The sequence below is a fragment of the Hibiscus syriacus genome, unplaced genomic scaffold (genome assembly GCF_006381635.1).
Source record: "Hibiscus syriacus cultivar Baekdansim isolate YM2019G1 unplaced genomic scaffold, ASM638163v2 tig00110198_pilon, whole genome shotgun sequence".
NCBI classification, from domain to species: domain Eukaryota; kingdom Viridiplantae; phylum Streptophyta; class Magnoliopsida; order Malvales; family Malvaceae; genus Hibiscus; species Hibiscus syriacus.
In genome coordinates this window covers 124,860-139,641 of record NW_024062623.1, presented here as the reverse complement: position 1 = coordinate 139,641, position 14,782 = coordinate 124,860, and the positions used below count along the sequence as shown (strand labels likewise).

The 14,782-nt window shown below is 31.1% G+C and overlaps 1 protein-coding gene and 2 pseudogenes across 2 annotated transcripts; all 3 read left to right on the top strand.

Moving 5' to 3' along the window:
* The first annotated feature begins 1,478 nt into the window (after nt 1–1,478).
* On the top strand, nt 1,479–4,638 carry LOC120218465 (annotated as a pseudogene).
* A 2,698-nt stretch (nt 4,639–7,336) lies between these two features.
* LOC120218468 (GATA transcription factor 15-like) lies at nt 7,337–8,333 on the top strand. Of its 2 annotated transcripts, XM_039215387.1 has the most exons (3): nt 7,337–7,525; nt 7,628–7,783; nt 7,875–8,333. In XM_039215387.1, exons 1-3 carry the CDS (start codon nt 7,505–7,507, stop codon nt 8,130–8,132), a joined length of 435 nt encoding a protein of 144 aa, XP_039071318.1. In that variant the 5' UTR covers nt 7,337–7,504; the 3' UTR covers nt 8,133–8,333. The 2 variants fall into 2 exon arrangements, with proteins under 2 accessions (XP_039071318.1, XP_039071317.1); XM_039215386.1 differs by having other exon boundaries at nt 7,337–7,783.
* Nucleotides 8,334–11,338: 3,005 nt separating this feature from the next.
* On the top strand, nt 11,339–14,121 carry LOC120218462 (annotated as a pseudogene).
* Nucleotides 14,122–14,782: the final 661 nt, after the last annotated feature.

The window sequence follows — 14,782 nt, the reverse complement described above, 5'->3', positions numbered from 1 at the left end:
AACAATAAAAGCATTAATTTAACGCTTTTAAATAGAAGGAATGATTTTGAAGGTTAATTAATATCATTGCGTCGTTTGATAGGATAATAATTGAGCTTTCTTAATAAGTTATGTATATTCCTAAAAAAAGTTATATGTATTATGAAGGTCTAAAGTTATATATATATTAAATTGTTTACTTATAATTATTCAAATTAGGCAGGTAAACGAACCGAACGTTCAGCGAATCGTTCGTAAATCGTTCGGCCGGAAGTTCGTTTATGTTCGTTTATTTATTAAACGAACGAACATGAACAATATTTTTTGTTCGTTTAATTAAATGAACGAACATGAACAGAAGGCTCGTTCGTTCATTTACGCTCGTGAACGTTCAGTAATATGTTCGTTTATGTGCGTTCATTTATGTTTAGGTCAATCTCTCTAGACCCATTAAAAATATTAAAGCCTAATAAATTTTAATTTGATACACATAAATATTTTAAAATTCAATTAATTTTAAATACAACTAAAAAAGCTCAAAAGTAAATAAAATATAATCCTAAAATTGTTAGGAAATAAAATATATATTTTCATTTATGTTCGTTTATTGTATTCGTTCGCGTTCGTTTATTGTGTTCGTTTATGTTCGTTCATTTGTGTTCGTTTATCATTTAAATGAACGATCACAAACAAGCTACATTCCTTAGTAAACAAACACGAATAATACATTTTTCGTTCGTTTATGTTTGTGTTTGTTGATTTATTCAGTTAAAGTTAAACGAACAAATATGAACATACCTTGTTCGTGTTCATTCGGTTCGTTTACATGACTAATTCAAATTAAAAAAATTATTGTATAACTCTTATATGATTTTTTTTTGTTTTGTTTTGCTTTTTTTTTTCGGTGAGCGAGAGAATAAAGCTTATAAAGCTAACGAAATCAAAGCTCCATCTTCATAATAGGTAAAAAAGAAGAAGATCGATTTTGCTTATAATTATAAATTATAATTTTGCTTATAGTTATAATATTATAAAAAGATCGATTTTGCTATCAGAAAAACCTATTTTTTATAATACGTATTTTTATAATATTAACATAATCGATATTTTGTTTTCAGTTTTGCATATAGTTTTCCTATCAAAAAATTGCAGCGTAATTATTTATTTAATTTTGCTTATAATTTATTTTATTTCTATAATTTATAATTTTATAATATTAATATTTATTTTTAAATATTAAGATATTTATAAAATGATTTGTATAGTTTAAAATTAAAATTATTTAAAATTCATATAATTAAATATGAAATGAGGATTTAAAATATAATTATATTATACTTACTAGCGTAATTAAATGATTAAAATTTATAATAATTATATTTAACGAACCTGAAAATCAATAACTATTAAAATGAAAAAGAAATATAACCCACTCTTGCAACTTTCTCTTTTTGATTTAATGATTTAAACTTCTCTCCTAAAAAACATTAATATATAAAAATTCAAAATCCCAAATTTCCCTAGGGTTTTTCTTCTTTCGATCCATTTCTATAAAATCTCAAATTTCTTGGACGTTGTCCTTTCCCTGGTTTCGTTTTTGAAAAAGCAGCCGCCGAATATGTCTTTGAGACCGAGCACTAGAACGGAGGTCCGCCGTAACCGCTACAAGGTGGCGGTTGACGCGGAGGAAGGTCGCCGTAGAAGGGAAGACAACATGGTTGAAATCCGTAAAAGCAAGCGCGAAGAGAGTCTGCAGAAGAAGCGTCGCGAAGGTCTCCAAGCTCAACAATTGTCCGCTACTCTTCAGTCTTCCAACGTCGAGAAAAAAGTAATCTAAAAATCGCTTAAGCAAAATTTCCAACTTATGCTTTCTTTACCCCTGAAATTTTATTGATTTGGGGTTTTGTTATTGCAGTTAGAGAGTCTCCCTTCGATGGTTGCCGGCGTTTGGTCTGCTGACGGCGCAGCGCATCTAGAAGCAACAACTCAGTTTCGGAAATTGCTTTCAATTGGTAATTTTTTTTATACATTTTTATCTTTTTTTTTTGTTAATTGTTAACCAAGTTGTTGAAGGAAACTTGAATTTTTAATAAACAGAGCGGAGTCCTCCAATTGAGGAAGTGATACAGTCTGGCGTCGTTCCTCGCTTTGTTGAGTTTCTTATGAGGGAAGATTTCCCCCAGCTTCAGGTATAAGTTCTTGATTGTTAAAACCCATATTTTGGGTTTAATTGTATGCTATTATTGGTGATATAACGGGAAATTTTGTATTTTGTGGTTGCTTGGGAGTTTGCAAATGTTGCTTCTTGATTGCTAATAACCATTGGTCTATTTGGAAAACATGAAGTTTGAGGCTGCTTGGGCACTTACAAATATTGCTTCTGGAACATCTGAGAATACAAAGGTAGTTATTGATCATGGGGCTGTTCCTATATTGTAAAGCTTCTTGCTTCCCCAAGTGATGATGTCCGTGAGCAGGTATATTTTTTTGAAGTTTTATCCTAATTGAAGTAGGTTTGAGACTTGCAATTTTTAGAATATTGTTGTTTTAACTAGTAATGATGATAAAGAGCTTTGTATTGAGTGATATGTTTGTAAATATTTAGGCAGTGTGGGCATTAGGGAATGTTGCTGGAGATTCCCCTAGATGTCGTGATCTTGTTCTCAGTCATGGGGCCTTGATGCCGCTGTTAGCACAGTTGAATGAACACTCGAAGTTGTCAATGCTGAGAAATGCGACCTGGACATTATCAAATTTCTGCAGGGGCAAGCCACAACCTCCATTTGATCAAGTTTTCATCTTTTTCGTGCATTGTCATTTATACCCATCTTTATGTTGTGTTTTTAATTGAGCTTTTAAATGTTGTATATCTGTTGGCTAGGTGAGTCCTGCCCTTCCTGCACTTGAGCGTCTCATTCATTCAAATGATGAAGAAGTTCTCACTGATGCCTGTTGGGCTCTATCGTATCTGTCTGATGGCACAAATGACAAAATTCAAGCTGTGATTGAGGCAGGAGTTTGCCCACGTCTTGTTGAGCTCCTACTGTGAGTAGAACACCTAAAACCATCTTTGGGTTGTCTTCTTTATTTTTCTGTGAACCAAATGGTTTTTACATTTTTTTTGCAGTAGTTCGTCTCCTTCAGTGCTCATTCCCGCTCTCCGTACAGTCGGAAATATTGTGACGGGAGATGATTTACAGACTCAGGTACAGTTTAAGATTCTGATTCGTTCTTAATTTTTTTGCTTTCTGCTTCTGCTGGTTTTTATTTTATTCTTTTATGACTTCATGGCCTTCATTTTCAGTGTATTATTGACCATGGTGCATTAACATGCCTTTTGAGCCTGTTGACCCATAACCATAAAAAGAGCATAAAAAAGGAGGCTTGCTGGACTATCTCAAACATTACAGCCGGAAACAAGGAACAGATTCAGGTGAGAAATTATGGCAATATTTGCTTCAAACATGTTTCTAATCGTCTGAATTTATTTATTTGCTGCTCCTTTTACTACTGGACTTCTCGCTTATGCTATGTTTATCATTATATTTAAAATTATTCTAGGATGTGATCAATGCTGGGATAATTGGTCCCATGGTGAACCTACTTCAAAGTGCTGAATTTGATATAAAGAAAGAAGCAGCATGGGCAATTTCAAATGCTACCTCTGGTGGCACTCACGATCAAATCAAGTATGTTATTTGTTCAACTTATCTGTTTTCCTGTTTTGATTCCTTGGTTCCGTTCTTATTGAACCAACCACTAAATCATTGTCCTGATGTGAACATGTAGGTACCTGGTCAGTCAAGGATGCATAAGACCTTTGTGTGATCTCCTAGCATGCCCCGATCCAAGAATTATAACAGTCTGTCTAGAAGGGTTGGAGAATATTCTGAAGGTCGGTGAAGCTGAGAAGGCTGCTGGTGGCGGAGAGCTTAACTATTGTGCCCAGTTGATAGAAGATGCCGAGGGATTAGAGAAGATTGAAAATCTACAGAGTCACGACAATAACGAGATCTATGAGAAGGCAGTCAAGATTCTCGAGACTTACTGGTTGGAGGAGGATGAAGAGACAGTGCCTCCTGGTGATGGTACTCAACAAAATTTCCAGTTTGGAGGAAATGATGTTAAAGTTCCATCTGGTGGATTCAACTTCAGTTGAGGGTTTGTATTCTTTCATCGGATTTAACCCCGAACTCGAAGGGTTGTTTCTTTAATTGTTTGCTGAAATTGACTGTTAATTCTATCGCAGGTCTCAGCCGGTCTGATGAAGCAATCAGTTCGTAATGGGGTAATGATTGATACTTGGAGTCAAAGTTTGGTTGAGTTTGGTCAGGACACCTCAATGTGTCCAGTTATCTAGTTGGTCCGGTTTTCACTGTGATGAACGAGTTACCGAGGTAAGTCTATGAAAATATGGTATATCCGAATACGAAGGGAGTGATTACTGTTGTGAGAGCAATAAAATTACATGTGAACTGGTGCAACCTAATGCCATGGGAGGTTCCATGAGTTTTTATCATTGTATAAGTATGGCCCTTCCACTCAAATGGCTATGTGGGTTGCGGTAGTTGCCTTGTATTTGTGTCTGAATTTGTTTCGGTCGTTATTTGCTTGTCCCATGTCACATGAAATAGAGTTTGAGTACTGAGTATTGATAAACCTCATTTTATGGTTTCTCTATTTGCCAGAAGAATTAAAGAAATTAACAGCATGTCTTTACGTGTGTGTATTTTCTATGTACGGAATATTAAGGAAGTAGTTGGGTTTTGTTTGTTGAAAAAAAGATAAATTTTAATTAGTCAGTCATTTTTTTTCCAGTCTTTTGAAAAATTAAGTCCTATGATTATGGAGAAAATCACGTGCCTTTCACAATTATCATTTACTTCAAATATTTATTTTTTTAAATAAAATTTTTCATTAAATCATGTAAATAAGATAATAAAATACTTTTATCTTCAATAATGATAATAACGAAAAATAGTGTTAATAAACTGTCTCTTCTCTTGATTTTGTCATTATTTAAGCAATTTTTTGTGTTGAATAAGTTTTTAAATTTAATTGAGCTTCAAAGTTATTCTTAGATACATTTAGATAATATATATATCGAGTATAAAATTTTTATAAATCTATATTTTGAAACTAAATTGTAAAAAAAGAGAGGTAAAAGAACTAAAAAAATTCAGAAATTAATTTTAAGTGAACTAAATTTTCAAAAATCATTTTGGGCGATTTTTTAACTCATCGTTTCATTTTATTATAGAATATAAAATTCTATTTTAAATTATATACTTTTAATATCCTTTAAATTTGATCTTAAAAGTATAAAAGAAAAAATAATAGTGAAGTGAGTGTTACGTCGATAATTTTATTTTGTTTTTACTTTTATATTTTAAAATTAAAATATAAAAAAGTGGAGGAACTAAAATAAGTATTTTAAGAAATCAGTTTTAAATGAATTTAATTTTAAAAAATTATTTTGAATGTATTCTTGAGAATTTTATTATAATTATTATACTTTTAATATTTTTTTTAGTTTGATTCTAAAAATATAAAAAATTTAAAATAAAGTTACTAGAAACTACAAATAATTTTGTTAAGATCGATTTCAATTACTAATCATTTTAATAATCATTATAAAATAAAGGAATTTCAACTACAATATTTTATTAATTTAACCGAATTAATCTATATAAACAAACCATTATATAAAAAATAAATTAAAAAAGTAAATCGAAATAGATATGGGTGGAGTCATTTTCTTACCGACAAATATTGACTTGTTTGAGAATGTTTCAATGGACTGTTTCATTTTAACAGCTGTTTGATACTCACTTGTCATTGGCTTTGAGTTTTGTGCACCACAAAAACCAGTTGCTCCTTCCTTTATCCTATTTTTGTTATAATATAATGTGACTTATAATATATATTTTATATCATAGTTTGAAATAATTTTATAACAATTTAGATTTTTAATATTTTATATTGACAAAATTCTTTGAATACTGTGTTGAAAGAAAAATTGATCCTATAGACTATGAAAAAAAATATTTTCAACTAATATATTTATTACAACTTTTATTAAAAGTCGTTTGAAGTACACTATAATTTTTGAAAATTATTTGGATTGTAAGACTTTTTCTTTATATTTTATGTACGATGATATGAAAAACTAACGGTATTCTAGGACCCGTTCAATGGTCTAAGTATTTTTCAAAAATCATTATAAAATACTGACAATTTTTAATGGATTTCGTAACAAGTATCCTATTTGAATATTTTTTTACATCTTATATTGTAAAAAAAAAGCATCATATTATTGGAATAATTTCACCTTGGATGGCTTATTAAATAAAAAGATTGATGATAAAACATTAAGTGACTTTATGGTAAAAAGAATGTTATTGTCTATATAGATTTTGAGTTTAAGTAATTACGTCTGTAACATGTATGTATGTCGTCGATTGGTTAAAAAACTTCTGAATATATACTATATTATAATCATCCGATATTATTAATGAAAAAAAAAGATTGAAGACAATAAATATAAATATGATTAGGGTCCAACATTAACAATTTTGAGTTTAATTATTCTATTTCTTTTGACTTTCATATGCCCAACATTAACAATTTTGAGTTTAATTATCAAAAGTACAATTTCAAACTTAAAAAGGTCAATACTGTTTCAAATCATATGGGATAATAATAATAATAATAATAATAATAATAAATGAGTTTTATTTTAATATAATATTAAAAAATTATTTTTAACTACCAACAATTAATTGGTTTAGTAAAGCGACGTACTAGATTATTTAAGTAAGGTTAAGAATTAAAATCTTGGGGTTTGTGAAATGAATAAACTAAGTTGAGGGGGTCACTCTTATTATGCAATATTTAATCTGAATTAGTCTATCAATAAATCGGATCATAGTAATTATTTAAAAAATTGCTTTTAACAATTGATGTTATGATGTTTTATTTTATAATAATATTAAAAATGCTATTTTTAAACTAAAATTTTAAAACATCTTTTACTTTAATAATAATAAAAAATTATTCACGTAAGTTAACCGAATAAAAATGACCTCTTTCAAATCCAATTTTTTTCCGGGAAAACAAACAGTAAACGAAATTAAAAATTTGGAGCCCAAAACAGAAACAAATGAAGGCAAAAAGAACAATGACGCCCTTTTTGTTCATTTCATGGACAATTATTAGGGAATTTGGCGGGTGGCAACAAACGATAAATACTATACCTACCAGTAGTATTTTCGTCATTTCATATGCTCGGATCTAGGGTTTCCCATCCAGTTTATAAAAGCGGTATCTAGATCCGCCCTTCGTGTGTTGTTTCATGTCGGTTTATTTATTGTCACTTTCCTTCAATTTCCTCCCAAAACATCCATTTATCTGATCTCTTTAACCTTATTTTCTTATCCAATCAGCTTTTATTCTCACTGCCCATTCTAACTCTTCGTGTTTAAGAACTTGGGTTGGTTTCAGATCTTCGGAATATGAAGTAAAAATGTCGGATCAAAGTGAAAAAGTGAGTGATTTATCTCTCATTACCTTATTCGATTCGTTCTTGTACTTCGTCTTCCCATTTCTCTTAGCTGATTCTCTGTTTTCTTGGGGTTTTTTTTTGCAGGGATCAGTTTCTCAAGATCGAAACAAGAAATACCCAGAGTGTATTTCACCAGAAGAATCGCTAGATCAAGCCATTAGCATTGAAACAAAGAAGAATTGTGCCGATTGCGGTACCTCTAAGACTCCCCTTTGGAGAGGAGGCCCAGCTGGCCCCAAGGTATTTTTGTTCAAACCCATTTTGACGTTTATTTCACTTTGATTTGATCTGATTTGGCGTTTAATCTTATTTTTTTCTGTTTGTTTTACAGTCACTATGCAATGCGTGTGGAATCAGAAGCAGGAAAAAGAGGAGAGCAATTATGGGATTAAACAAAGGAGAATACAAGAAATCAAAGAAGGGAAACAATAAAAATTTTGGCGATAATTTGAAGCAAAGATTGCTATATTTACGGAGAGAAGTTCTGATGCAAAGATCAAAGGTTGAGAAGCAAAGAAGAAAGTTAGGAGAGGAAGAACAAGCTGCAGTCCTTTTAATGGCGCTATCGTACGGCTCTGTTTATGCTTAATTTGTGGAATATATATTTTAGAACGAACATAATAGGCTCTGTGATGGGTATCTAACCGTTTTCAAGTGTAATCTTTGGTTAATTTGTAGTTCTTTTTAGTGTTGGCTAACTCTATATATCTTTGGGTTTGAGGAAGGAAAGTGTAAGAAAATGGAGGTTTTTAATTCTGATTTTCTTAATCAAATTGTATTAGTAATTTGACGTTCTCGTTATGAACGTGTGGTTTATATGTATTTGTTCAAAAGGGGAAATTCCCAGTTTCAGTACCAGCTTTGGATCCCAGAAAAGGGAAGAGAAGGATAGTGAGGAACTAAGGATAAGGCTGACAGGAAAAAGGGCAAATGAAATTTTCTGAGGCGCCAAACAGCATAAAGTGGAAATTACTCTTTTTTTTGTGTGGTGGGGATTCAAATCTTTTTCCAAATATACGCTGAAGTGGAGAATTTGAATTTTAAAATTTTCAATATAATATTAATTATTATTGTTTTATATTGGTATTTAAGATAGATGCTCGATAACTCAGACAATATATTTTTTTTTATTTTAGACCTTTTAAATAATTTTTTTTATTTTAGACCTTTTTCCAAATATACGCTGAAGTTGAGAATTTGAATTTGATTTTTTTTTTATTTTATAATATTTAAATATTATTATTTCTAAATATATGTTATTATAATATTATTATATATTTAAAATATTTTTTTATATGTATGATTTGATTTTGGAGCAATCTACAATTTTCATTGATAAAAAGGATGATGTTTAGACATCACATGTAAATATAATATTAAATTTTAAGTAGATGATTTGAGGTAATGTTTAGGTTGGTAAGAAATGATCGTCAATGAACTATATTTTTTTATTAATATATATTAAAAACTTTAAGTTTTATGTTAAGACTTTGAATAATGCAATTTAGATTTTTAAATTTTATATTTAGATTATGTAATTTGAATTTTTAATTTTAATATTTAAACTCTTGAATTTTATGCTTAGACATTAAAGTTTTCTTCACTAGTTATTAATATTATTTAAATTTAACTTAAAAAAACAAATTGTACTATTATTACTTAATTGTATTATTTGTAAAAAAAATAAACTATACGATTTGATCTCAGATTTTTTATAATCCGGCCAAATTATTATAAATAAGTATCTCGGGGTAAGCGAAACTCTACCCGACTAAAAAAAACTCAACATGAATTGATATCGAGTTGTAATTTTATAAATTTAATTCGACTCAAAAAAATTTCATAGATCAAATTGAGTTATAAAATAAAAATACAACTCGAATAATTCGAATAGTAACTTGAATAGTAACTCGAATAACTCGATTTTTTTTTGTAATTAATGTATTGATTTTCAAGTTTGAGCCGAAAGAGATGAGCAAAACTCAACTCAAAAAATCGATTTTTATCATTTTCGAGTTATTCATGTTAACTTGAATTATCAATTCAGTTTTTGAGTTCGAATCAAGTTGGAATTTCAAATTTTTGAGTAACTCGAAAAACCATGGATGAGTATTCTTAACATATTTGTGATTTGGTCATATCCCTTCAAATTCTCATTCATTTTAAGTCGTTTTTTACCTAGTTTCAACCACATGCTTATAAACCATCACAGAATACATACATATTTTCAATTCCACTTTTGATAACAAATTTTCTATTTTTTAAAATATTTCTTAAATTCATCCTTCATTTTAAGTATGTATTTGACTAAATTTAAGCCACATACTTAATCTTTTGACTACAATTGTTTGCAATTTTTTTTCCACATCAATCCTTTAACTCCTTAATACTCACATCAATCTTTTATCTTCAAAATACCTTTAAAATATAATATTGTAAATATATTTTATAATTTTAGATTGTATGTGATATATTAAATAACATTATAATGTGAAAAGAATATGACTATATATATATATATATAGTTAGCTAGTTAGAGAAAGTCGAAAAATTGGAACAAATATGTACTATAAATTATTACAATTAGATTTGTATAGAAACTTGAACAACTCAAATTTCTTAAACTCGACTTGGCTAAAAAAATTCAAGTTAAGTTCGAGTCATAAAATATGACTCATAGATTCGAATAACTCAGAGTTTTTGACTCAACTCGACTCGACCGAATACTCACCCTTATGAGTCGAGTCCCTCGACGCTGTATTATATATGTATATCACATAAAAAATACGAAGAAATATATATGTATTGTATATGTTTATAAAAACTATTTAAATTGAAATAAAATAATATTATAGTATTATAAATATTTATAATAAATTTTAACAAAAACTAAACTTGAATTGAAAAATTTTCAAGTCAAGTTCAAATTATAAAATAGGACTTATTATCTCGAATAACTCACATTGTTTTTATACTAAAATCGATTCGATCGAACGTTTATCCTTACGTTTAATTACTGAGATCTATTGATGAATTTAGAATTTGATTTTAACTTAAGTAGCACAAGTTGATGGCATTATAATTTATTATATCTATATGATAATCCAATGTTGCAGGAAGTTTCCACAGAAGTAACTAATTTGGAGTTTGGCTTTGATAACATTAGTGACCGTGATTGGGGATGGGTTTTGCTTGTTGAAGGTTGACAGCCCACCCTAGGTTTTGATAAATCAGCATTCCTATGTTTTCAATTTTCAATCTTGAAATTAAATTAAGATTTTATTTTATTTATTGAATTATTTCAAAAAGATAAATTAAACTAATATTTTTTGAAAATTTTACTAATTTTTTTTCTCAATTTTTTAAAAATAATTTATTTTAATATGTCACTATCAATCATTACATCGGTTTAAAAATAAATTATATTAATCTTGAAATTTTGCCTAGTTTATCCTGAAATCCTGCTTAGTTGTTCACCTTTTTTCAATCTACGTTACCTAGAAGTTATAAAATAATCTACAAAATGTCATTGAATGTTGTAAAAAATAATAATTTCAACAATTTAAGGATTGTTTTGTATCGATTTAGTAAATTTAATGACTATTTTATAATTTTTAAAACTTAAACAATAAAAAATGAAAAAGTCGATCAAAGCGTTGTCGTGTGGAGTTTAATAATTTAAAAAAATTTCCAGCTTTTTCTAAGCTGTCCTGTTCGAACACCAATCCAACGCGTTTCCTTTTCACTACAAATATCGCTTTCGATTTGCTTTCGTTGTTTCGATCATTCTCCTCGGAAACTCTCAATTTTCATGGCGTCAAACAAGAGCTACAATCCGCTCTTCGTCTTCAACCTCTCACTCATTTTCACTCTTTTACCCTTCTCTTCATCTCAAACCGTCGACGTTGCTCCATCACCTGCCGCCGATTCTTGCAATGGGATCTACTTATCCTACGCTTACAGCTCCGGAACCAAGCTAAAACCCACGGATCCCAAGCACCAGCCGTACAGATTCGAGTCGGTTTTAACGGTGCTGAACAACGGCGACGAGAAACTTAAATCGTGGAAGGTTTTTGTTGGGTTTCAAAATGACGAGTACTTGGTTTCGGCGTCGAATGCGGTTTTGGCTGATGGGACGAGTTTGCCTGCTAATGTTGGTAACGGTACCGTTTTTGCTGGGTATCCGATGACCGATCTGAAAACGGCGATTGAGACAGCCGGTGATTTAAATCAGATTCAGTTCAAGTTAAGCTTCTTGGGACTCAGTTTGGAGTGAAGCCTCCCAATGTGCCTTTGCCTGAAACCATTCAGCTTGCTAATGATGGGTTCATTTGTCCAAAGCCTTCTATGCAAGGTAAAAAAATGGGTATTTTTTTTATATATTTTATATGTATATGTATACGTTTGATTCTTGTGTCCTGCATGGATTTTTCTGGATTTGGTCAAATTTCAATGTTTGGGTTGGATCAACCGAGGTTTTTTCTGTTGTTGCAATGAAAATCATATGTTGTTACAGATTTTATCACAGAGTTAGCCCTCTTATCCCGGTTTTTTCAATGTTAATTATCATTTTAATAACCATGGTTGAATGGAGGTGGAAACTCTTTTATCTTGTTTCAAGTTCTTATGGCTCCTAATTAGACTGATTGTTGTTGTCGGATCATAATTTCAAGTATTTGTTTACTTTAGTTTTCTTGACCATGGTTGAATTGATATGGAAACTCTTTGACCTTGTTTCAAGTTCTTATAGCTCCTAATTAGTTGGATTGTTGTTATCGGATTATAACTTTGAGCATTAGTTTAGTTTAGTTTTCTTGACCATGGTTGAATAGATATGGAAACCCTTTGATCTCGTTTCAACTTATCATGGCTGCTTTTTAGACTGATTATTGTTGTCGGAACATAATTTCGAGCATTAGTCTAGTTTTTTGTTCATCTCTGTTTCCGATAGTTTCTTTTTATGAATTTATTTGGATTTGCTGTTTGTGTATTGATGGACTTATATTTTGCTGTTGCCGGTTCTTCCAGGTAAAAGTGAGATGCAAGTTTGTTGTACCAAAGATCCAAAATTCAAAACTAATGTTACGGTAGACGATGACTACCTACCTCGGCAAAGCGGTGATCTTAGTATCATGTATGATGTGACGAGAACATATGATTCAAATTACTGGGCACAGGTTACTATCTCAAACCATAACCCCCTTGGGCGACTTGATAATTGGAAATTGAGTTTTGATTGGATGAGGGATGAATTTATATATATAATGAAAGGGGCTTATCCATATATTGTGGATTCAACGGACTGCTTATTTGGTCCGCAAGGGCAGTACTATAGGGAGCTAGATTTTGCTAATGTGTTAAATTGTGAGAGGAGGCCAACAATTATTGACCTGCCCCCGACGAAGGCCAATGATACGACCCTTGGGCTGATACCGAATTGTTGCCGTAATGGTACAATCTTGCCACTAACAATGGACCCTAGCAAGTCAAGTTCAGTATTCCAGATGCAGGTCTTTAAAATGCCACCGGACCTCAACCGCTCTGAGCTCTCTCCTCCTCAGAATTGGAAGATCAACGGCACATTGAACCCCGATTACAAATGTGGTCCCCCAGTCCGCGTAAGCCCCAGCCAATTCCCCGATCCTAGTGGTTTGCCATCAAATAAGACAGTAGTTGCTAGCTGGCAGGTGGTTTGCAATATTACACAGCCCAAGAATGCAAAGCCCAAGTGCTGTGTATCGTTTTCCGCATACTTCAACGAATCAGTCATCCATGCCCGACTTGTGCATGTGGGTGCCCTAGCAGCACTGACAACACTTGTAGAACAAATGCTCCGGCTGTTCTTGTTCCACCGGAGGCACTTCTTGTCCCATTTGAGAACCGAATTGCTGTAACCAATGCATGGGCCGATCTTAAACATCTAAAAGTGCCGAATCCAATGCCGTGCGGTGACAATTGTGGGGTCAGCATAAACTGGCATCTTTACTCGGACTTCTCTCGAGGATGGAGTGCTAGGATCACAATCTTCAATTGGGATGAAATCGCCTTCCCGGATTGGTTTGCTGCGGTACAATTGGATAAAGCAACCCCTGGGTTTCAAAAGATGTATTCCTTCAATGGAACTGCCTTGGAGTTGGATGGTGTTAACAATACTATATTCATGCAAGGACTTCCCGGATTAAACTATATAGTTGCAGAAACCGATGGAGCGAACCCGGAGAGAGATCCTAGGGTGCCCGGCAAACAACAATCAGTTATCTCATTCACCAAGAAAACTACCCCTTCCATTAACATTGCTGCAAGGGATGGATTCCCCTCGAAAGTGTTATTCAACGGCGAGGAGTGTGCACTCCCTTCGATGTTACCAACAAACGGGGGTCATCGGAAGGGCTCTACAACGGTAATCTCAATCTTCCTAGCTGTTCTTGTGTTCATCTTGGTTCAACAATAGATAGAAATTAATGTGCCATTACTTGGTTTTTAGTTGTCCTTTTCTGCCGTTTCTTCTGTTTTGTTCATGTATGAAGAGCTTGGACAACATGTGGATTTACAATACAGGGCGGGGGGGATTTTCCCAAGCTGATTATATTTTTGGTATTATGTAATTATTTATTTATTAATCCAACTGAGTTTTTAATGTTTCTTATTAAATTATTATTATCATTTATATAATTATTAATATTTAATTTATTGATCATTAATCTAAATTAGATATTATGATAACACAAGTTATTATAAGCTCAGGTCCATTTCAAAGCCATTTTTAAACATGGAAATGATTCAATTATGTGTTGTATATTAAATTTTTATAACATAAATTGTAAACGTATTAAACATTATGAAAAATATATATTATTTTAAATATAATTATTATATAAAATAACGTGATTACAAAAAGAGTGGCATGAAGAATGACACTTAAAACTATAGCAAAATTTCTAATATAGTATTTCTTTACCAAAATCAATTTTAGTAAAATGATATTTTTCATTCGCAATACTTAATATAAATTAGTAAAATTTACATCAGTTAGATATTGATTTTTTTATCTCTTTAAATATATATTTTTCTAAAATATAATTATTTTTTAACTAAAGATAAGAATCGTACACATATTATTATTAAATTTGTGAATATATTTTTTTACACTATTTGAAATTTAATAAAAACATGTTTCATCAATTTATCTTTTTAAGATTGTATCACATATGTGAAAAGGTATATCTGATTAATTACATT

Coding starts and splice junctions, on each gene's coding strand:
- LOC120218468 (XM_039215386.1), top strand. CDS start 7,505: ATGTCGGATCAAAGTGAAAAAGTGAGTGATTTATCTCTCATTACCTTA. Junction 7,784..7,874: donor GAGGCCCAGCTGGCCCCAAG/GTATTTTTGTTC, acceptor TTTGTTTTACAG/TCACTATGCAATGCGTGTGG.